The sequence below is a fragment of the Megascapheus bottae genome, chromosome 16 (genome assembly GCF_031878675.1).
Source record: "Megascapheus bottae isolate mThoBot1 chromosome 16, mThoBot2.hap1, whole genome shotgun sequence".
Lineage (NCBI taxonomy): Eukaryota > Metazoa > Chordata > Mammalia > Rodentia > Geomyidae > Megascapheus > Megascapheus bottae.
This window is the reverse complement of record NC_143524.1, coordinates 42,183,644-42,208,094: the sequence shown is the minus strand read 5'-3', so window position 1 is coordinate 42,208,094 and position 24,451 is coordinate 42,183,644. Positions and strand designations below refer to the sequence as shown.

Below are 24,451 nucleotides of genomic sequence, written 5' to 3'. Positions count from 1 at the left end.
TAGTTTCCTCATCAAAACGGCAAGGTTGATTAGTTCTTTAGAACATTTATTTTTATCTTCTTACCTGAGAAAATTGTAAGTGCATTTTATTCTAATATCATTACAAAATTTGCTTAGCTCCTTTAAAATATTATTCCAAATGCAATGATGTATAAAATAGGGATGTTTTAACAAAAAAGGGATAGCTCAGCTGAAGCTGTAGCTCAGTAGTTAACCATGTGCAGAGCACAAGTAAAGCTCTGGGTTCCATTCTTAGCCCCCAAATATGAAAATGAATATGTGAATGAATTCAATGTTAGCTAATTGTTTCATCTACATTTGTGATGTACATTGTTTTCATGAGAAATAAAAAATATGATGAAATATGACATTATCATATTTTTATCTCATTCTGAGTATTTAAAATGCTGTTCACATGTTATATATTTTTAGCTTCATAAATTACATTTTACTGATTTCAATAGCTCTGTGTTAAATTTTGATATATCAAAGGCAAGTTCTCCCTTTTGTTGTTCTCCATATCAGACTGCATGTATTTGCATGAATGTAGTTTTAAAATCTGCCGGTCACCTGTCCATTAAAAGTTATTGAGTACTGCTGATTTATAATGATTTGATTGTGTATGTCCCTAAATGAGAGAATTCACATCTGTTTCCAGTGGAGGAAGAATCTTATCTCCAGGAAAAGAGTTTCAGTCTTTTATTTTATATGCTAGGGTGAAAAAAATCAACTCAAACTATGTAAACATTTTATTTCCTTTGGAAAATGACACAAGTTTCTTCGACATGTCTTTTTTCAATTCCTAGTATTATTGAGTAGTAATAATAATAGTATATGTGGTAGCATGGCACTGAAAATGAAAATGCTCTTAAAAGATCTCCAGCAAACATGCTTCCTCTGATTTGATGTAGGTACTCTTCATCATAGAACTTTTGTTTGCATTTTCAATATTAAATATTTTAAACTGAATTATTAAATTATTATTAACATTTTTCATCTTTTAAGGAAATTGTATTTCTCCATGTTTTCTGTGTACTTATACTATTTTTTCATATTTTTATTATAACTAATAGAGGGGTTACAGTTATATTCGCCAGATAGAAGGTTCATTACTTCACATACTTCTATGTTTTTGTACCCATTTCCCTTCCTCCACCCCTCCCCCATCTTGTTTTCCCCCTTCCCTTTCCTATTTCAAATAAACAAATAAATATATACACAATATATCAGATAACAAGGTAAGATATTATAATATGAGAATAACCAAAGAGGTGAGAAATAACATAGTACGTTAAGAACAACAATCACATATTTTATATATATATATATATATATATATGTGTGTGTGTGTGTGTGTGTGTGTGTGTACTTATACTATTAATGTATTTCTTTTGGGGGCAGGGCTTGAACTCACAGCCTGGGTGTTATCCTTGTGCCTCTTTGTGCTCAAGGCTAGGGCTCTACTACTTGAGGCACAGAACAACATCTTGTTTTTGAGTGGTGAATTAAAGATAAGGTACTCACAGGACTTTCTGCCTGTGCAAGCTTTGAAACGTGATCTTCAGATTTCAGACTTCTGAAAAGCTAGGAATATAGGCGTGAGCCACTGGTACCTGGTTTGTATAATTTTTTTGTATGTATATATTCATTTATTTGTAATTCTGGGAATCAGACTCAGAGCCTTGCACATGTTAGGTAGGCACTTGACAATTGAGCTATATCCCAGAAACATAACACATTCTTGTAAAAGTTTTGTGTCTGAGTTAGTAACTTGTCACTTTGAATATTTGCATATGGCTTCACTTATAGTTTGATGATAGTCACACTCTTATCTTTTTAAAAGTATTTTCTAGACTATTGTTTTCATTTTTACATTATGGATATTTGGGCCTCTACTTTGCTGTAGAGGCCTGGTATGCATTTTAAGATATTAGCAACATCTCTAACTTCTGTTTCCTATATCCAGGACTCTCTTCCCAGCTATGACAACCAAAAATGACTTCAACAAGTATTTTAAAATAACTTCTGGGGAGGAGGAATGATTTTGTAATAGATAAAAATGAATTATTTTTCTTTTATTAACTTTCCAGTAATGAGGATAACACTGCTTTCCAAATCTTTGACCAGAATAACCCTTGATGAAAGAGAGCTCATATCACTGATGCATGTATGATTCCATTTATTGATTCACTGGAATAGCGATGGGTGGGTATGGGCAAAACTAGACGATATCTGTGCACAAACACATTCTATTTGATTCTTGAGTTCCTTTTCTGAAGACAGGGTTGTCTGATGATATTTTAAAATCTCCTGTCTCCATTTCTGTTGGACAGCCTTTATTGACCTAATTTGAGGAAGTGAGTAAATCCATTGTTCCCAGGGGATTAGGTGTCTGTGATTCTTGGGAAGATGTACGGATACGAAAATAGAGTATGAGAATATAAATACAATGTGAATTCCCATCAGGGTGCTGGATCAGACTAGCTGTAGAAGCTTCAAAACTTGAAACCTTTCTAAACATTTGCTTTGGAATAAAGTAGCTGACAAGAGGGAAATGTTTTGGAGACTTGCATTAACTATCTCTAGAGAAAGATTACCTTTTCTTAGACAAATACTGAACTTTAGAGAGACCGAGCCTATGCCTTCCAGAATGCTGTAGGTAAAATTGTTTCCAATGTATGGGAGGAAGCTAGCTTTAGGATGAAGAGTTTATGGCAGAACACGATGATCTATAGGTAGGTAAGGGCGTTCCTTGTATTTTCATGATGATCAAAGTTGAAGGAACAATATTGTTAATAGCAATTCATGTCTACAGTTTACCTGACTTAAATTGGGACCTTGTGAAGAGTGGCTTCAGGCACAAAATTGTGGAATAGTCCCTTGTGAAGAAATCTATAAAATGGCACATCACCCTTAGTCATCTCTGTAAATCCCACTCCCCAGAGAAACTCATTCTGGAGCTGGGCGCTGTGGCTCATGCCTGTAATCCTAGCTACTCAGGAGGCTAACATCTGAGGATTGTAGTTCAAAGCCAGCCCGGGGGACAAAAGGACCTGAGACTCTTATCTCCAAATAACTACCAGAAAACAGGAGGTGGTGCTGTGGTTCAAGGGATAGGGCAGTCGCCTTGAGCTCAAGAGCTCAGGGACAGAACTCAGGCCCAGAGTTCAAGTCCCACGACTGAAAAAAATAAAAAGAAAAAAAAAGAATAAAAGAAACTTGTTCTGGTAGGCACACTACTGGGCTGCTTGGTGTAGTGCTTCTTGAACTCTGAATCTTCCTGCAATATCCTCTCAAGTGCTGGAATTGCAGGTATGCGTTTACCCCTCTTAGGCTGGTGTCAAGTTTTAAAAGGTACTCAATTTGTCAGTGATCCTGGCACTAAGACTATGAGCACTATTCGATTCAAACATCGGATGAACCTGAACTGGTGTCATCCATTCGATGGCTAGACGGAGAGAAGCCAAGAGCACTGAGAAAGGAACAAGAATAGGTAGTGAAGGGGAGTAAGTGTTGTGACTCTTCTAAGTAGGAAAGCATTCATTGCAAGGAAATATTGTGCCTTCTTTTAGTATATTCAAATGAGAACTCAGGTACATGGTGCATGTCAGGAGAGAATTAAACACATCTGAAAGACTGATACAAAATGGGCACTCAACGCTGCCTAGAAAATGTGGGCTCGTCTAGCCTTTCCTCTCTCTTACTATGACATGTTCATGACATGTCCACTAAGTCTTCAGAGCCCTTAACTAAGTCAGCTTTGAATGCTCTTTTCAGCAGAAATGGAAGCTAGAGGTTGCTTTCTTGGTACTCCTTGACTGAGTCTATTTCAACCACCATTAGTAATTTTTTCTATCCGGATAAAGACAGCCTCATGGGAAATGCTCAGGGTAACCTTGAAGGGCTAAAAACGCATGCATGTCAAATTCTGACACTACTTATTGTGATATTTCGTACAGCTTGATGCCTATATAGTAATAGCTCGTGACAGGAAAGTCCTTGTTTCTTTGCTACCTGAGGGGCTCTGCTTACCTGTGGACGGCTTATCAAGTTCTGAAAAATGGTGCTTGGTACTCAAGATGTGGATGAGATCTTGTGTGTGCTTCTGGGAGTGTGCTCAGTAAGACAATTGAAAGGAGTAAGAATTTTAAGAATATGGAAGAATATAGAGCAAAACATTGATGTCTTCACGATGGGCTGTCTTAAACATTTGTAGATTTCATTTGTAGATTGTTTCCCCCTTGGAACCAATAATGTGAAACCATAGCCTGAAATTTCTTTGGACTCATTTGTCATTCTCACCATGTTCATCCACACTTCCATACCTGTGTATGTGTGCATGTGTACATAGTTGTGCTTTCATGTACAACTTTATAGTCTGAGGGTCAATGTTTTTAAATACATGTCCAGAATATCAACATTTTATAATTTTAGGTGTCTATGATCTCTGTTGCTTTTGGACTTGCTTTTTGGCAAATATGATTTAAAACTATTCTGGCAAATATTTTAAAAAATCATAAAAAGTTTACAGCTTTTATACCAATATGTCATCAGCCAAATTTAACCCTGCACTTTAGTTTGAAATATAAGTACCATGAACTGTAAGTTAATATTTGGGCCTCTATTTAGCCTTATTCCTATAGCACTGTATTGTGTGGGTGCTACCGGACCTCTCTACAATCTTGATATTTGAACTCATTTATGTTACAAATGACTACTTATTTTAGTTAATGCATAAATATCAAAAGGTATGGTTGAAGAAAGCATATTAAAACTTTGGTTTTCTTATAGTCAGAAACATATAGAGAAGTCTTCCTCTAAAAATAGATTTGAAGCATTGTATAAAGTCTCTTTAAATGAATACTATGAAGAGCCTGCTTTAATGTAGGGTGCATTTTTCTTTGTGTAGAAAATAGGGTAGCACATTATTTCTTGCCTCTTGTTTGTTATTGTTAATTTTGAGGCAGTATGCTATTTTATAGCTCAGGCTGTATTTTTTATAACTTTTTTTTATTAAAGAACTTATTAACATTGATTTTTACATCACATTTCAAATGACGTGTTTAACAAAGTATTCAAGAAGGGAATCTCTATATACAATCACTGACACTAAGTTTTTAGAACATAATCAAAATTAGGCTAAGGGCTTGTATATCATAGAAACATGTTAATCTATGTAATAAAACATTATGTCTATAGAGTCATAGGTTTTATGTCTATATAATTATGTTTATATTCCCAATACCATGCCCATAGCATTGGGTATGCAAATATTGAGTCCTCTCTCTTATACTGTTTGGATCTAATAGCCACCTATTAAGGATACCATGCACCTTCTGTTCCTTTGGTCTTGACTTGTCTCACTCAACATGATTCGCTCTAGATTCATTCACTTCCCTGCAAATGCCAGGCTGGATTTTAACCCACTGTGTAGCCCAGACAGATATCAAAATTGTGATCCCTCTGACTTAGAATCCCTAGTGCTGAGATTACAGGTATGCACCACCATGGTTGGCTCTTCTGTCCCATGAGTTGGAGCTGTATTTAATTCAATCCTGAAATAATCTTAGTCCTGTTTGGTAACCGCAATTCAAAAGCACTTTTGTCTATTGTTGGTGTCATTTTAGATCTGGAAGCAGCTAAACAAGAGACCTATTTGTGATGTTTGATCTCAATATCTCGAAGGTTGAAGTCTTCTGTTGGTGAGGATCCCAGGCCTGGAGTCCATGTACGTTTGGATCTCCATCCCTCTCTGCTTCATCTATGTAATAGCCATTCTGGGTAACTGTACCATCCTCTGCGTCATCCGCAGAGAGCCTTCCCTGCATGAGCCCATGTACTATTTCCTCTCTATGCTAACTGTCTCTGACCTGGGTCTGTCTTTCTCTTCCATTCCCACTGTGCCAAGAATCTTCTTATTCAATTCCATGGATATTTCTGCAGCTGCATGCATTGCCCAGGAATTCTTCCGCCGTGGATTCACAGACATGGAGTCTTCTGTTCTTCTGATCATGTCCTTTGATCACTTTGTGGCCATTCATCACCCCCTGAGAGACAGCTCCATTCTCACCAGCTCTAGAGTTGGGCATATTAGACTGGTATTTGCTGTTAAAAGCATTCTCCTAGTACTTCCCCTTCCTTTTACTTTAAAGAGACTCAGATATTGTCAGAAGCGACTGTTATCTTACACCTACTGCCTCCACCAGGATGTCATGAAGCTGGCCTGCTCTGACAACAGAGTTAACTTTTACTCTGAGCTGTTTGTCTCACTCTATATGATGTCAGACAGCATGTTTGTTGCTGTCTCCTATGTGTTCATCCTAAAGACTGTCTTGGTTATTGCAGCCTGTGGGGAGCAGCTCAAAGCTCTTAACTCCTGTTTCTCCCACATCAGTGCTGGGCTCATTTTCTATGTTTCCACCATCATCCTGGCTGTCATGCCTCACTTTGCTAAGCATAAGTCCCCATTGGCTATGAGTCTTATAGCAGATGCTTTCTTGTTGGTACCACCCTTGATGAATCCGATTGCCTATTGTGTAAAAACTGAGAAGATTAGAGAGAAAGTGTTGGAAAAACTGGGCCAGAAGAGACCAAGATAAAAATTCTATGTTCCCTATAATTATCTATCTTAGTAGCAGGACAATGTTGCTTCCAAAGGAGACTGTTCCAATTATTTCAGTCTTTAACATTTCTCAGTTATCCAGGCAGAGGGTGAGTGACCTAACCAGAAAACAACAGTAACCCTGCACATAGAATGTTGTGACAAGACCTAGAGTCTTTCAACGCAGGGACATAGAGTATGATTGCGGTTAGCTTGCATCCATTCTCTTCACCTTTCTTAAACACACCACATGCAAAATTCTAGGGAGAGGCAGTTGCACTTATACATAGACAGTGGTCTACCTGATTGGTCTTTTCATGCATGGCAAACAGTGTTGAGTGGTGGAAGCTTTGGCCGGGAGAGCCTTCTCCAAGCAAACATAGAAGGATATTGCACTCACTAAGCACAGCCAACCTTCCTGGGCTGCATCCTCTTGAGAATCCTCTCCCTAATCTCCTTCATCTTCACACTGTACAGGATCGGATTTAACAGTGGAGGAAGCAGGAAGTGGATGTAAGAGAGAAGAGTATGAGCAGGCTGAGGGAGGGGCAACTTGAGCCGGTTAATGAGTGCCAGGAGAATCATAGGCACATAGAAGAGGAGCACCGCGGAGAGATGGGCAGCGCAGGTCTGACCAGCCTTCCAGCGATCCTCCCTGGACCCCACACTCTGCAACACTCTCACAATGAGGCCATAGGAGAAGAAAATAAGCAGGGGGTCTAACGCCATGGCGGATAGGACTACAACTAAGCTGTAGATTGTACCCCAAGCTCCTGGGCAGGCTAGGCGGGCTATGTCCGGGTGTAAGCAGTAAGAATGGGTCAGGATCTGGGAGTGGCAGTAGGGCATGTGGGCCAGGAGGAATGGCAGGGGCAGATGGAGACCCAGGCATCGAAACATAATGGCGAGGCCGATCTTGCCTGTGATGGCATTGGTGAGGATTGCCGGGTAGTGGAGAGGGCGGCAGATAGCCAGCGCTCGATCCAAGGCCATGGCAAGTAAGACTGAAGATTCCATGACAGAAAAGACGTGGACAAAGAACATCTGTAAGAGGCAGGCAGAGGCAGGGATGGCATGAGCATCAGCCAAAGCCAGCCCCAGCAAGGTGGGCATCAGGGCTGAGGCCAAGCCCACATCAGACACACTAAGCAGGAAGAGGAAGAAGTACATTGGATGGTGCAACGTGGGCTCCAGGACAATGACGCAGAGGACAGTGCCATTGCCCACAGCAGAGAGAAGGTAGACAGCGACCAGTGGTATAGTCCACCAGGATGGTGCAGCTGACAAGCCCGGCAAACCCACCAGCAGGAAGGAAGGGGCCATTGAAGTGCTGCTGTTGGAGGCTGTCTGGGTGGAGAGTGTTGACATGGCTCAGGGTCACACTTTGAACTCTGAAACCTAAAAACTGATGGACAAGATTTACTTAGTTTCATAACATACTTGCTCGATGCTTTCTACAATAGCACGAGTGTCCTCTTTCCGGCCCCACGCAGATACCCACGCCAGGCACGGGAGCACATGCTGAACTATGGACTCCCAGTTTTTGGGATTTGGAGGCAGGAGGAAGGCTCCTCCCGTAGCCCAGGCTACAGAGGGAGACTCAAAGCAAACAGGACAACTGTCCAACCAAAGTCTGCATGTCCAGCATGGTTTTCCAAACTGGAGTGGAACTTTCTCAGTGTGACATGGAGAATAGCCTACAGGGAACAAGAATGTTTAGCTGTAAAAATCTGGTTCCTCCCGAGAGATGAAATTTCCTATTGTTGATTCTGAAGTATTCTAAAGGTTCTATGCAATGCTTTATAGAAAGAAAAGTAAGCTTCTACTCTGGGAAGAAGAAATAATCTCTACAAATACAGGACATAAAACTTTACGGAGAAAACAAACTATAAAAAGAGTCAATGCATTAGTAAGGCCACAGGATAAAAAAAAAAACCTTGTATTTGGATATTTGAAATTTGATAGGGAAGGGGGGAAAACCACGACGGGTGGGGGGCGTGGGGGGGGAGGGTAATGGGTACCAAGACATGTGAAAGGGTATCAATGTATGTGAATTAATGCACCTTCTATCTGGCAAATATCATGTAACCCTTTTATTAATTACAATAAAAAATTAAAAAAAACCCTACCGATAAACATAAATTATATATCCATAATACAATAGTTAAGCAAAATGAGAAAACAAAATTGAGAAAATAATGTATTCATGATATCAGTAAAAATAAAAAGAATGGGAAAATTTATACAATACCGCAAAAATCATACCCTGAAAATTTTAAGGCAATGACAAGGACTTAGAAGCTCTAAAAATCACAGACATTCTTCACTTATAGATCGGGAAATTTGATATAGATAAGGCATCAGGTATCTACAAATGAATCTTCAATGTTAAAAAGCTCCATAACAAAAGGCCAGCATGCCTTTTCATAGGAATCCAGAATATTAACCTAAAATTTGGATTAAAAGGGTTGAGGAACTTCATAATACCAGACCCAAAAATGGCTGTGTGAAACTAAACTAAGTAAATCGAAGCCATAAGTTAAAAGTATCAATTAATGTGACAATATTAATTTCAAACAGCTATGATAGAAAATAGATAGTTTAAGTGCAGTTGAAAAAATAGATAGATGCTTGTAGAGAAATGTAGGAGAATGTGGTCATAAAATTGAATGCATAGCTTATAAAATTTTTTAAAAAATGAAGGGAGGGGAGGGATTGGGAGAGATGGTGAAGAATATTGAAAGGGATGGCATCAATTAAGATGTATTCATAAACTGCTTTATTGAATAGAACTTCATTGTATAATTACTTAAAGGGAATAAAATATATTTAAAATAAAGGTAATGATAGGGTAGATATTTCCATAAGTGGAAACTATTTGAAGCTTGACTAGTGACAAAAGTATAGAATTTGGAACAGATAAAAAGCTACAAATAATTGGAAGACAGAAACTTAAAGCAAAAATCTTCCCATATGTGAGCAGCTATGCACAAAAAATAAATACAAACAGTAAGTAAGTAAAATAAAATCAGTCTCAGTGATTACAAACAAAATACCTGTTTTCAAATAATGTGTAAAGTCTTTTACACATTAAAGTGGAATTAAATAAAAACTTTGATAAAACAATCTGCTGGAAAAGATATTAAGTGACTCTTGAATCCAAGCTGTCAAGATTATGAAGGGGTGAATCAGTGTAACAGCGATAATCACAAGACAATATGTTGGAAATGAGCTTTACAACTTGGGGGGTGGTGTGAGAGAGGGAAAGGGGGGGAAAACATGGGATGGGTTAACAATGGGAAGAAATGTTCTCGCTACCTTACATATGTAACTGTAATCTCTCCATACATCATCCTGACAATAAAATTAAATAATAAAAAAAGAAATTGTGGAGCCCCTCAGGGAGCAATTTGGCAGAATCTAATGAAGTAAATTGATTTGTTTTGACAATTCTAGTTTCTGAATCATCTATCAGCAAGACAGTCATAGAAAAACACTGTAATTTTCAAGGGCAAAATTAGTGTTCTTTGTAGGATGATAATTCATTAATTAAAATAATAGCCATGGCAATTACAATGGCTTAAAAAATGAAGACATTTCACCGAGGTTTTTTTCCCTAAGTTTTCAGAATGACTTATACATGATAGTATCATGTATGTTTTTAAATCTCCAAAATTATCCTGTATCTCTCATGCAGCTGAATTTCCATCTAATTTTATTGAAACAGTTCTGAATAAACATGAATCTATCTGATCAAATTAGTGAGGTATCCTGGCTTAGCCTAAATGTAAATACAAACCTCCCATGTGATTAGCCTTTGATCTTTGTGGCTGTTCGAACATTAGCAGTCAGCTGTCTTCACTTTTTATGCTGTCTTCACCCAGAATGCCCATGAAATTCACACGTGTCCTCAAGGATGTGGAGAGTAAGGTCCTAGTTGACTGTCAACCAGGATACCAGCTTAGATTTAGGGATAAAAGATGTCACTGTTGACTTTTTTAAGGGTCTCCAAATTCTACCATCCAGGACTTTTGGCCATGTGTTAAGAGGGACATCGTATAATGTTGAATTGCCCCTTAGGCACATGTTTGGCTGGCAAACTGCCCTGCCTGGTCATTTATTTCTAAAGTGTAACATTCAGTTGTTGCATCAGCTATCTCTAGAATTCTGACTTTTTATACAGTTGCAAATACAGTCTACTTTATAGCCCTTGCCTTTGGTCCTGTGGCAGTTATCTATTTCCTGCATATTTCCCACTTCAGGAAGTGGTTTAACTTTACTGGAATGTGTAGGCCATCAGCTTCATTAGACCTTATGATACACTACTTACTACCCTTTAAAGGAATCGTCACCCCAACCCCACATCTCTCTGAATGGTCTCAACACACCCATAGTAGAAATGCATGTCTATCTATATATTCCTATTACACAGCCAGCTATTCCAACACAAAGCTTATCTTTTCCTCTTTTCACTTCGATAATAACAATATCTCCTATTTACCTGAGGTGAGTCTGCTGAATTCCATGAATCATTTGGAAGTACCTGCCTAGATCAACATTTCTGGACCTGGCATCTCTGTAAGCTTCACTTTTCCTATTTCTCCATCTGCTCCACCTTCAGTTTTCAGCCCCACTCTGTTATTTTAACTCTTCAAAAATCAAAGTAACTGCTGAGAAAAAAAATATTTCCCCTGTCTCCTTCCTGTCAATCAAGACTTTGGAAAAGGGAAATTTTCTACCCATCTCTTCCACTTTCTTCCTCCCTTACTTCCTCTCCCCACTTCTTCCCATCTCCCCATTTCTTTGTTTTTGCTATTTTTTTATTGTAATTAATAGAAAGGTTACATTATAGAAGGTGCCTTACTTCACAAACATTGATACCCCTTCTCATGTTTTTGTCCCCATTTCCTTCCCCCTCATCTTGTTTTCCCCTTCCCTATCTTATTTCAAATCAACAAATAAACATATATACAACATACCAGATAACAAGGTAAGATACTGTAACAATATGAGATAACCAAGGGACAGTAAAAGAGATGAGAAATAATATACTACATTAAGGACAACAATCACACATTATATAGCTCTTGTTTCCATATCCTGGAGGTCCTTTCATTTAGCCTCATCCTATATGGCTTTATGTACCTAGGTTTTGCCCTATTGTAAACCTCTGCTAGGAGAGCCCAAGGTTTCTACTGATTATGACAAATGAGGGAAACCATTGAGCCTAAGTTCCTTTGAGTCTGGCTTACTTCACTTGATATGATTTTTTCTAAGTCTTTCCATTTCCTTACAAATGGGGTGATGCTGTTCTTTCTGATCCCTCCCCCATTTCTTTAGGCACTTCCTCTCCCACCCCCGCCTAATCATGTTGGCCGTTCATCCCAGGCCTGTGTCTCCCTTTGGCAGTTCACTCACCCAGGCCTCGCTTCTCCCAGCGACCCTCACACATATTTTGGTGTCCTGCTGGACTGCCTCAGCTGCATTCTTTATGCTACTCTGGCTGCATCAAGTCTGGGGGAGTGGGTCAGATACGGGGTAAAGGACAAGTTAGCAACAGACGTCCAGTCTCTCTTAGCCAGAGCCCCTTGGGGAAGCGTCCATGGCAAGACTATGGTTAAGTTAGAAGCCTGTTGTTCCCATGATGACCTTCGATCTGCAGCAACAATGGATGCATTCCTCCATTATTAGCATCCAGTCTTGGTCTCAAAACCCTTGAAACAAACTCTTCTTTACTCCAGCTTCGGCTGGTTCTCATAGATCCTCTGAATCCTGACTGTCTTCCTCTGACCTGTCTGCCCTTTGACCATTATCATCCTCCTCAGCCTCCTACCCTGTTCCCCAGACTGTTGATAATGAGCACAGAGAGTAACCAGGGCTGAGTCCTCAGAGACACCTTATAGTTCTGTTGTTCCTTGTTTTTATTAATTGTCATTAGTTCAGTGTGGTACCCCACGGTGCTGATGGCATTAAGGTCATGGGGTTTCTGCTCTGCAGGGATCATTTATTCACTTGGCTTTGTATCATCACATTTAAGCCAGAATCAAATTAATCAGTACCTGAGCTGTAAAATGACCTCTTTCATTTGTGCATTAAAAGAAATATGACCATAGTGTATAATGTTTTTTGATGAGTTGTTGTAGACGGTTGGCCAGTATTTTGTTGAGAATTTTTGCATCGATGTTCATCAAAGAAATAGGTCTGTAGTTCTCTTTCTTTGATGAATCTCTGTCTGGTTTGGGGATGAGGGTTATACTGGCTTCATAGAAATGAGTTTGGTAATGAACCTTCATTTTCAATTTCGTTGAAGAGCTTGAGGAGTATTGGTGTGAGCTCTGCTTTGAAGACCTTATAGAATCCAGCTGTGCATCCATCTGGCCCTGGGCTTTTCTTGGGTGGAAGTTCTCTAATTGCCATTCCTATTTCAGAGCTTGAAATAGGCCTGTTGAGTTGGGTTAGTTCTTCTTGGTTCAGTGTGGGTATGTTAATATTGGCTAGGAATTCATCCATTTCTTCTAGATTCTCAAATTTGTTGGCATAAAGGTTTGAGAAGCATTTCCTCATGATATTCTGGATCTTGGTAATTTCTGTCGTGATTTTACCATTTTTGTCTGCGGTTTTGTTTATTTCGATATGATCTCTTCTTTTTTTGGTAAGATTTGCTAAGGGTTTGCCAATTTTGTTAATTCTTTCAAAGAACAAACTCCTCGTTTTGTTGATTCTTTAAAGTTGGATCCTTCTTTGTCACCCTGCACTAGAATTAACTCCAAATGGATCAAAGACCTGGAGGTAAAAGCTGACACACTGAAAACTTTACAAGAAGGAATAGGAGATACGCTAGGCCTCCTTGGCACAGGTAGAACCTTTCTTAATAAAGACCAAGAATCACAACAAATCAGAGAAAAGCTGGATAAGTGGGACTGCATTAAACTGCAGAGCTTTTGTATGGCAAAGGACATAGCTAGTAAATTAATTAGGAAGCCTACAGAGTGGGAGAAGATCTTCACCAACCAAACAACGGACAAAGGCCTCATATCTAAAATATATCAACAACTCAAAAAATTGAATCACTCCAAAACTAATCTCCAAAGTAACAACCATCCCATTAAAAGATGGGCCAAAGACTTAAAGAGAGTCTTCTCTGAAGAAGAAACAAAAATGGCCTATAGACACATGAAGAAATGCTCAACATCTCTGCTCATAAAAGAAATGCAAATCAAAACAACTCTAAGATTCCACCTCACTCCAGTTAGAATGGCCAGGATCAAGAAAACTAATAACAACAGATGCTGGAGGGGATGTGGCCAGGAGGGATCACTACTACACTGTTGGTGGGAGTGCAAACTTGTTCAACCACTATGGAAAGCAGTATGGCAATGCCTCAAAAGGCTAAACATAGAACTCCCCTATGACCCAGCAATTCCACTACTTGGAATTTACCCAACCATCCAGAATCTAGGGCATACTAAATCCACTACCACAACAATGTTCATTGCAGCACTATTCACCATAGCAAAGATATGGAACCAACCTAGATGTCCCTCAGTTGATGAGTGGATCAACAAGTTGTGGTATTTGTACACAATGGAATTCTATGCTGCTGTCAGAAAAAACGACATCGACCCATTTGTTAGGAAATGGAAAGACTTAGAAAAAATCATATTAAGTGAAGTAAGCCAGACTCAAAGGAACTTAGGCTCAATGGTTTCCCTCATTTGTCATAATCAGTAGAAACCTTGGGCTCTACTAGCAGAGATCTGCAATAGAGCAAAACCTTGATACATAAGGCCATATAGTATGAAGCTAATTGAGAGGACCTCCAGGATATTGAAACAAAAGCCATATAACGAATGATTGTTGTCCTTAATGTACTATGTTATCTCTCATCTCCTTTGCTGTCCCTTGGGTATCTCATACTGTTACAGTACCTCACTTTGTTATCTGATATATTGAATTTATTTGTATTTGATTATTTGAAATTTGATAGGGAAGGAGGGAAAACCAAGACGGGGGCGGGGGCGGTGGGTGGGAGGGTAAAGGGTACCAAGACATGTTAGAGGGTATCAATGTATGTGAATTAATGCACCTTCTATCTGGCAAATATCATGTAACCCTTTTATTAATTACAATAAAAATAAAAAAAAATAAAATAAAAGAAATATGACTTATTTCCTAGGAATGTGAAGTATAAAGGGAAATTTTAGAGTAGGAGTGGAGAGATATTTGCTCTGTTTACTTGGCTGAAATCATGGCAATCTTACCATAGCTCCCCAAACCCTCTTGAGGATCATCCCATGATCTCCTGACCCTTGCCAGGATTCTGCTTCCACCTCGGGCCACATGTGTTTGCACAGTCAGATCTCTCTGAAAGACATCAGCAAAGTAGACTGAGCCTTCTCATTCCTTTGGCCCCGTCCCTTGACTTTTTTTTTCATGGATGTGTAGTTTTCTGATAGATTATGTATCACCAAGCTCCTTCTCAGATTGGATCACACCCTGGACATAATCAGCCAGAATCCTTGTAAATAGCTTGTCTACGCATTATGGTGTGCCCTCTACAGCTCCTCCCCGCCCTCCAGCCTCTCAGTGGTGCTTTTGTTCCCATCATCTTGCTGCATTTCCATTCCCTATATATTCTTCCTTGTCCCTTATACTGCAGTTCAGGTGATGGTACACTAAGATTTCTATCCAGACATCTCCTAGGCTCAGGCTGCTGTGTCCATTGATCTATTTTCTTCTGGACCATTCTATCTATATGATCTATTGGTCCTAGAGGCTGCCTTTAAACTTATCCAGCATGGCTTAACTCCACAGTAAATAGAAGTAGAAGATAATATTACATTGTTCGTAGCTCTTCACAACTCCAGATTTAGGTCCTGTCTTAGGCTTCTGGCTTCAGTTCAACCCTTCCTCTTCTCTATCTTCACTCTTTCTTGGTCTGGCATATGATCTGTGGGAAGCACTACATATCTCTTTTTAATCTGATATCCTTAACAGTTATTAATGTAGCGAGTGAAACTGTAGTAATGGATACAGGAAGATCCAAAATAAACAATTCCCCTGTATCCTCTTTTCTCAAATTGACATATCTATCCTTTCTATTATGTTTCACTAGCCTGGTGAGGCTTGAACTCTATCCTCCTGCCTTAGCCTCTCAACTGCTGGGTTTATAGATGTGTGCTACCATACCCAGCTTAAGCATCAGTTTCTAATCAGATCATATGAGTTTTTTTGAAGTGACCAGAGCAATACCAGCCTCTTATTCTTTACAGTATTTAGACATCAACCTCAGGTCCTTAATGCAATCCCCTTTGCTATTTGAAAAGGGCTAATACTGAACAGGTTTTTAGGCATTAGTATATGCCAGATAGAGTTCTAGGACACAGAAGAAAGTGAAGGAGATGAGTATTGATGAGTAGTGAGTATACATTCCTGAAATGAGTAATAGGAAATGAATGAGCAATTATGCCAATTCCTGATGACAACATAAAAGGCACATGAAACATTCAGAAAAAGATCATGAGATAAATGAAGAATGTCTAAACGTGCAACACTTCTGAAAAGGTGATATTAAACTGACACCTAAATGACTTTAGCAAACAATAAACAGAAAAAAAACAAAAAAATATTCAAACAAAATCAGTCCTGAGGCTTAACCTCACGGCATGGGTGCTGTTCCTGACATTTTTGCTCATGGATAGCACTCTATCACTTGAGCCATGGTTTTACTTATGGCTTTTTTGGTAGTTGATTGGAGATAAGAGTTTTATGGATTTTTCTGCCTGGGCTGGCTTCAAACTATAGTCTTCAGATTTCAGATCCTTGAGTAGCTGAGAGTCACAGGCATGAGTCGCTGTAGCTTGGCTTATCTTAAATATCTTAAAAGGCTTACCATTTTTGGAGGACAGATCTGCTGGGTGAGTTATTCTTGGTTAATGGGGCTTCTGTTGTTGCCTTCTTGTCACTGACCTGTTTCTGTTTATAATCTTTTTGCTAGGATGTGAGCATTTGCAAAGTCAACCTCTTCTGGTGTGTGTGTGTGTGTGTGTGTGTGTGTGTGTTTAAATTTCTTCAATGTGGCTTCCTGCAGGACAGCTTTTTACCAGTCACAGATTCTATGTCACAATCCTTTCTGATCTCTTGTTCCCTCTGGTGTCTAGCCATGGGATAGCAGTTACAATGTGCTGTGTGCATTGTGAAAACTTTTCTCCTTTTCAGCAACTTCAAATTTTGTAGGTCATTCTATATATCAACCAAGTCAGGTTGGGGGAACCCTGTTCCCTGACCAGCTGGTAGAATAGCTGGATAATGAACCTGTGTCCCACTCTCAGTTCTATCACAAAGAAGCCCAGTAGTGGGGAATTTCCTCTTATTTCATGCACTATCTCAGGTCCCGGGTAGGGGAATGAGCACAGAGGAGGGCACAATGGTATAATATTTTTTCTTTGCTTTTTAGAATTCCTTTATGGTTTACATCAGCTCGGGTTAGGTAGCTTCTCTGTTGGCCTCTAGAGTTCTCATAGTGAAATTTACTCCTGTTTATTTAAATAGTATCCGTGTGGCAAATGGAAGTTTGAACTCTCTATTTTGCTTTCTTATTGACATAACTATCTTTCTCTCTCTCTCATAGCTTTTTAATTCTTAAATTTATTTATATTTTTCCAAAATATCTGTATCTACAAATATTCCTAGCACAGTGCCGCTAGCAGAGTTCTTACTTGGCTGCTTTTTATAGGCTCTGTGGGTGACTGATGACCGAATGATCCCAGGAACCTGAATAAATAGTGATGACTGAATTGGGTCAACAGTCACCACATAGCAACAGAGTCCAATGCCCTTGTGAAAATAGAAGTTCAGGCCTACTTTGAGCCTGCTGCCTTGAAGACGGGCAGGAGCAGGTAGATAGTAAGGGAGCTTTAAACGGGGATGATAGCAGGTCATGGTACAGGTTGATCATTTTAAAATAGTTACATGGTATAAATGTCAAAGAGTTTTCTTCTCTTGCTTCCAGATTCAATAAAGGGTGCAGGAACGTGACACCATGCATTATCCATGCATTATCTAGATATTTTTGTGGATCAATTAGATTTTATTTGAAAAATTGCAAAAACCTATGGAGTAATGTGGTAGTGGAATGCTTCCATAAGTTAAAACAAAACAAAAGCAACCAAAAAACCAAGCCCTTCAGAGATCAGGCATTTTATAGCCTGATTTTTCAAAATTCTTGTGTGTGTGTGTGTGTGTGTGTGTGTGTGTGTGTGTGTGTGTGTGTGTGTCTTAAGAAGCAGTACCAAGAATTGACAAATGAAACTCATTACTTCAACTTAAAGGTTTCTACACTGCAAACAAGTAACAGACTGAAGAGATGGCCTAAGAATTTGGAAATATCTTTGCCAGCTATTTATCTGATGTGGGTTAGGTAGAGCTAAAACCTTAAACACAAAAGTGCAAATAACCCAATCAAAAAATTGAAAAATGAATGGAAGAAACATTTTCAAATGAACAAGTAGAAACTGCCAATAAATATATGAAGAAAAACATTCAACCAAAACCCAACAAATCCTCCAGACCTCAGCAACTTATGCAATTAATATTATGGGCATAAATCTTGTATGCCCAGCTGTCAGTTGGTTTTTGGAGAAGATTAAAAAAAGGAATATGTGGGGTTGGGGAGTGGATCAAGTGTTAGAGTGACTGCTTTATAATCCTCAGGTCTGGAGTTTAAGCCCCAGTATCACTAAATTAAAACAAAAACCAATGGCAAAAAACCCCCAAACAACCCCCCAAAATATAAGAAAAGGAAAGTGTGGAGAAATAACATAATTTTCAAAAATTCTTCTGTGACAATTATATATAAAAAATTAACCTATATTTTACTTTGGAAGAAAGTTGACTAAAAAATGATCATAGATCTAAATGTAAAGCCAAACATTATAAAATATCTAGAAGAAACATTTTGTTACAAAAATACCCTTAATCATCAAAAGCAGAATAATAAAATGTAAAGGTGAGATGAATTGGCTTTCATTTAAAAATGTTTGGACTGTTGGCTTTTGCCTACAATTTTAGCACTTTGGCTGGTTGAAAAGAGGAGGGATATGGGCCACAAGATCTCTTCTCAGTCCACAGTGGGGTGCATCATACTAGACTATGAGGAAGGCTGTGATGGGGAAGGTCATAGATATAAGTCAACAGGTAGAGGTCTGGAAGATTCTATCACCACAGAAGGCTAGACAGTTGAGGTGCAGTGCTTATATGATTCCAGCAACAACAGGAAGCTAAAAGTAGGTGGATCAAGGCTCAGGATCATGGCCAGGTGGGAAATGAGATCCTTTCTTGAGATTAACAAAAAACAGGGATGGAGGCCTGACTCAAGTGGGAAGAGTGTTAGCCTAGCAAATACAAGATTTGGGTCCCAGCCTCAGTACTGAGAAAAGCAACAGCAAACAATTGAATCAAAGGATATTTATATATGTCAAACACATGAAAAATAGGCTCAATGTTCTTAAACATTAAAATCATGATGAGATATCACTACTTAAATATTGAAATGACAAAAAATGCTACTTGTTGCAGCATCAGGGGCTCACATTTGTAATCCCAGCTACTCACAATGCAAGATTTCAGGATTCGGTGCAGAGCCAGCCTGGGCAGGTTGAGACTCTTATGTCCAATTAATCACCCAAAGGCTGGAAGTGAAGCTATGGCTCAAGTGTTAGAATGTTAGCCTTGAGCACAAAAATCCCAGGGACCGTGCCCAGGACTTGAGTTTAAGCTTCCGGACCAGCGTACAAGCCCAAAACAAACAAAAATGCTGCTGATATGAGTTCAAAATGACTAAAACACTCTTAAATCAGGCTCAGAGAGACAAAGAGTTCATGTTTTCTATCACATGGAAAATCTAAGCTATAAACATATGAAAACATACACGGGGTCATACGCATATTTACACAAAGTGACTGAAGTGTGATATATGCAGAATATCCAATGGTATAAACTCCTTTGAAAAATGAACTCACCATTACATGAAATACCAGGAAGCTGAAACACATTTCATCTGAGGTTGGTGTGACTTAACAAGAGTGGGGCAGACGAATTGAAAGAGGAAGGCCAGGCAAATAGTCAGTCATAATATTTAGTACCTATGTGAAAACAGAACCAGAAATGGGCAGGGTTGGCAGAGATGGGGAAGAATAATAGGATACTGGAAGAGGTGACGTTGATTAAGATGAAATATACTCATGAATTGACTGAACACTCCTTTATAGAACAACACAAAGTTTGAAAATATTTAGTAGTTTTCACCTTAAAATTCATCTTGCTTCGCCTTACAATTTATCTTCCAAGGATTATCCATCTCTTATCCTGTCCCTCTTTCTTCTTTCCATTTTGCTCTCCTTCTTCCTTGATTTCTTACTTTCCTTTCTCCCTCTTTCTATCCTGTCATTGCTATGTATACTAAATAGAATTAATGATTTCATCTTAAAAGGCTTCTGAAGCACAAACAACTCTCAAAGTGAAAAGATGGTCTAAATAATTCTTGACTATGATCACGGAATATGTGTTGTCCTGCATTATGAATTAAAGTATTTTGTATTTGGTAATTATAATAAAAAGGAAAAAGTAAAAATTAAGAATGTGTGAATAAGAAAAAATGTGTGAATAAGGAAAAAAGTGCTCTTGGAAGAAAAATATACACTTTCTCCTAAAACTTACAAAGCTTTTATGAAAACTGCTTGAGGAGTGACAAGATATATTCTATGTGCCTCCAAATTATTTGCAAATGTATTTTTAATTTGTCATTACTATAATTTTTCATAAGGACTTCATAAAAAATTGATTTGTGTGACAACATTGTTCTAGGACCTGCAGTAAGAAACGTACATAAGTCAAATTTGGTTAGTGCCAAATGTTATTGGAACAATATTTTCTCCAGAAATTTATGAGAATAATAAGAGAATCACTCACTTCTCTCAGGGGACTTTCTTAAAAGAAAAACTACAAATAAGAAAAACAATTTGTTTTTAACGTGAAAAAATTCTGCTATCAAATGAATTGTTTAGTTAAGGAAATAATGAGCAAGGTAGATAGGTGCAGGAAGAATGTAGCTGATATTCTTTTTCTTTTTCTGGGCCTGTGAGGACTGTGAGCTTCCACTTTTGTGACATCCCACAGCCTTTGGGCACTTGAGCTAGTTTTTGAATATGTCTTGCATTTTTGCAGAACTGGCCTGTCTCAGACTACAACCATCCTACCTGTTCCTTCAGTGTAGCTGGGATCAAAAGCACATATCACAATGCCAAGCTTTTATGTTGATAGGGAGATTCAGTAATGTTTTGTTTGACCTTACCTTGAACTATGATCCTTCAGACCTCTACTTCCTGAGTAGATGGGATTGCAGATGTTGGTCATTGTGCCTGGCTCATGTAGTTGCCTTTTGTCCACCCCCCCCACCCTACTCCAGTTTCAGAGCTTGAACTCAGGGCCTGGGTATGGTCTTTGAGCTTGTGCTCTATCACTTGAGCCACAGCACCATTTCCAGCTTTATCTGTGTATATGGTACCAAGGAATTGAACCCAGGATTTCCTGCATGTTGGGCAAGCACCCTATCCCTAGGCCATGCTCCTGGCCCTGTAGTTGCATTTTAAGGTGATAAACATGTGGATTTGGGGAGATCCCTGCTATGTAGTAATAAGACGGTAACCTGGAAGAAAATGATCAGTGTTTGAACTTCAAGATAAAGATCTGGAAACTGTGTGAGTGTGTGTGTGTGTGTGTGTGTGTGTGTGTACTAAGAGAGAGGGAACTTGAGCAAAGCAAGCACTCAAATAGGAAATTAATTAAAAGTACTGAGTAGAGTGACTAAGAAGTAACTATTTACACTCTGGACAGGAAAGAGTGAATATCACTGAGCAGGTTGAGATGACGGGATTGAGAGTGATCAGATCAAATCATCACAAAATCCTTTGAATGAGAAGGAAATGATTGTTTTTCTATAGCAAATGTTAGAAGGATTTCATTAAGGGGTTCAGAAGTGTGGTGAACTTCTGTTCTTGCTTTAAATAAGAAGCAGTACCCCACGTATGTTCTTCCTGCTTCCTGTGTGAGGAGCCAAAAGCATTTCTTCTCTTTTTCATCTAACTTTATCTTGTGATACTAAAATAAACTTTTGCTTAAACTTTAGAAAACAAGAATACACAATGAAAAGTAACTTAAATAATTAATTAAACATAAATTCCCTAAATTTACAGAGACATATAGAAATCTGGCCTGGTGTGGCCGGACCCTGGTGACTCACATCTGTCATCCTAGTACTTGAAATGCTGAGATCTGAGGACTTTGGTTTGAAGCCAGCCCATGTGGGAAAGTCCAGGAGACTCTTATTTCCAGTTAACCACCAAAAAAGGCTGGAAGTGAAACTGTGGCTCAAGTGGTAGAGCCCTGAGTTCAAGCTCTAGAACCAGTGCACATGCAGAAGTGAGCACACGCCCATGTGCTCATGTGTACCCACTTATACATGCATCTGAACTACGCTATAGTTTTTTCCAGCTAGTATTTTTAATCTATAAAGATATATGCTAATATTTGTTTGATTTTGCACTTGTGCTGGAATTGTAGACAGAAACGTAAAGGAAATATTTACACGAGATATAAATAAATACATAAGATGTAAATAAAGGCAATATCTAAGTGAGCTGTAAATGATTAACTGGGTATTAATAAAACAATGCTAGTTGAGCATTAAAATAAATTATTAAAAGAATAAATTTATTGTGATTTAGTTATACAGATACTTTATGTGTCACATTAGAAGAAAAACACAAATAAGAATAATACTGAGCTGCAAGATGGTATGCACATTACGAGCACTACGTTGTAGAGGCTAAGATACTATGAAAAGATAGTTCAGCATTTGAGTGAACAGATTTTAAGCTAAGAAATCTAATAGTTGGAGGCACTACATTATTGGCAGCAGGATCTGAATCATGTTGAATAACCCCAGAGCTGTCAAGGTGAAGAGGTGAACTTAGCACATCATCCTTATTCTGTATAAGCATTTCTTCTTTACCTAGTCCTAGCACCCTTCAAGGTCCAGAAGTCTAGAATGCACGAGGGGAGTGAGGATTCCCTGGTCTGTCATTTAAAACTTTATATGATTCTATCATCTAATTCTTACAAAGACATAACACCAACAATCTATGCCTGTTCAAAATGTGATACTCTTCTGTTTTCTGATCAACAATAATTTCTTTTTTTTTTGATCAACAATAATTTCAAGGCGCACTGTATCTGCTTCACAGGAGAATGTCATTCATGGTGTATCAGCATTATAAGGACTAATTTGCTTATCAAATACAATAAATGATATTACTGATAAAAGTAAGAATTCATGTCAGATATTACTATTTATTATTCTTGCTGGTGCTCATAAAGCAGGCAGAGAGAGTAGCATTAGAGTTGGATATTCTGGAATAGTCACTGCGCCTTGATTGATTGAGGCATTAATTGCCTTGCCAAAGGGCTTCTTGCCTTTTTTTTTTTTTGCCAGTCGTGGGCTTGAGCTCAGGGCCTGAGCACTGTCCTTGGATTTTCTCAAGGTTAGAGCTCTACCATTTGAGCCTCAGCACCATTTCCGGCTTTTTTCTATGTATGTGGTACCAAGGAATCGAACCCGGGTCTTCGTGCATGCTAGGCAAGCACTCTACTACTAGGCCTAACTCCCGGCCTCCTCTTGCTTTCTTTTTAACCAAGGCTTAATACCAGATTTGGGTTGAAATTGAAGACTGAAAAATAAAAATGCTCACTAGAAAGTAAAAAATTGCTCACTAGAAAGTTATTTGAGATGTCTTTTGAATGGGAAAATTCAGATACATTTTTACTTGGTCTTTTCCCTCCTATCAGTTGTGCTGTAATTTGCACAAAATAAAGATAACTATCATTTGTTTGGATCATTAAAATGCTAAAATGGCTAAGATGGCCATCCAAGACAGTGGATGAGTTGTGACTGGTCTATGGACTATCCTACCACCTCCTCAAACTTGTTTTCTCTCCTTTCTCTCTCTCTCTCTCTCTCTCTCTCTCTCTCTCTCTCTCTCTCTCTCTCTCTCTCTCTCTCCCTCCCTCCCTCCCTCCCTCCCTCCCCCTCCCTCCCTCCCTCCCTCCCCCTCCCTCCCTCCCTCCCTCCCTCCCTCCCTCCCTCCCTCCCTCCCTCTCTCTCTCTCTCTCTCTCTCTCTCTCTCTCTCTCTCTCTCTCTCTCTCTCTCTCTCTCTCTCTCTCTCTCTCTCTCTCTCTCTCTCTCTCTCCCCCTCACTACTAGTGTTAGGTTAATTTCACAACCCAGGAGAGATCTCTCCTGTCCTGGAATCCCCAGGGAATAAGTGCGATTGATCTGAGTGCTTCAGTACAGGGAAGACTATTGGAAGGGGTTCAGTATATAAAAACCATCTTAGTATAGTGGCAATGGTTTTGCTAAGTGAACCCCAGATGGCTTCAGAATCATCTTCTAGCTAGTATTCTTTCAGAAGCCAGGTATGTGTTACAGCAAAATAAGAAGATAAAGTTTACCAGAGACAGAATATTTTAAGAGAATTTAAGAACCATCTCTTTCTCTGTCACCATTTATCTTTCTGTACCTTTCATTTCCCAGCCCAAGTACTCCATATCCAAAGTCTTTTCTTTTTTCTCACTCACCTATGCTTTGTCACTTAACTTCACTAATTTATTTATGCAAAGGTTTACAAGTGGAAAATATATATGATCTATGTTGAATGTATTGGCTTTTGAAGTAGGGAATTCCCAGGCTCTGAAATTTATACAGGTATATGGTAAGTGTCAAATGATTAGAGTCT

At 38.8% G+C, this 24,451-nt stretch overlaps 2 protein-coding genes across 2 annotated transcripts; one reads left to right on the top strand and one right to left on the bottom strand.

Moving 5' to 3' along the window:
- The first annotated feature begins 3,444 nt into the window (after nt 1–3,444).
- LOC150053402 (olfactory receptor 51A7-like) lies at nt 3,445–6,599 on the top strand. Its single transcript, XM_090349292.1, has 2 exons — nt 3,445–3,506; nt 5,693–6,599. Exons 1-2 carry the CDS (start codon nt 3,445–3,447, stop codon nt 6,597–6,599), a joined length of 969 nt encoding a protein of 322 aa, XP_090205418.1.
- A 401-nt stretch (nt 6,600–7,000) lies between these two features.
- Nucleotides 7,001–7,969, bottom strand: Or51s1 (olfactory receptor family 51 subfamily S member 1). Its single transcript, XM_090349077.1, has one exon. The coding sequence runs from the start codon at nt 7,967–7,969 to the stop codon at nt 7,001–7,003; it is 969 nt and encodes a 322-aa protein (XP_090205203.1).
- Between the last annotated feature and the right edge of the window lie 16,482 nt (nt 7,970–24,451).

Bases quoted from the DNA above. Each gene is read 5' to 3' on its own strand.
- LOC150053402 (XM_090349292.1), top strand. From the start codon at position 3,445: ATGGCTAGACGGAGAGAAGCCAAGAGCACTGAGAAAGGAACAAGAATA. The intron at 3,507-5,692 runs GTAAGTGTTGTG...CGAAGGTTGAAG, and splicing joins AGAATAGGTAGTGAAGGGGA to TCTTCTGTTGGTGAGGATCC.
- Or51s1 (XM_090349077.1), bottom strand. From the start codon at position 7,969: ATGTCAACACTCTCCACCCAGACAGCCTCCAACAGCAGCACTTCAATG.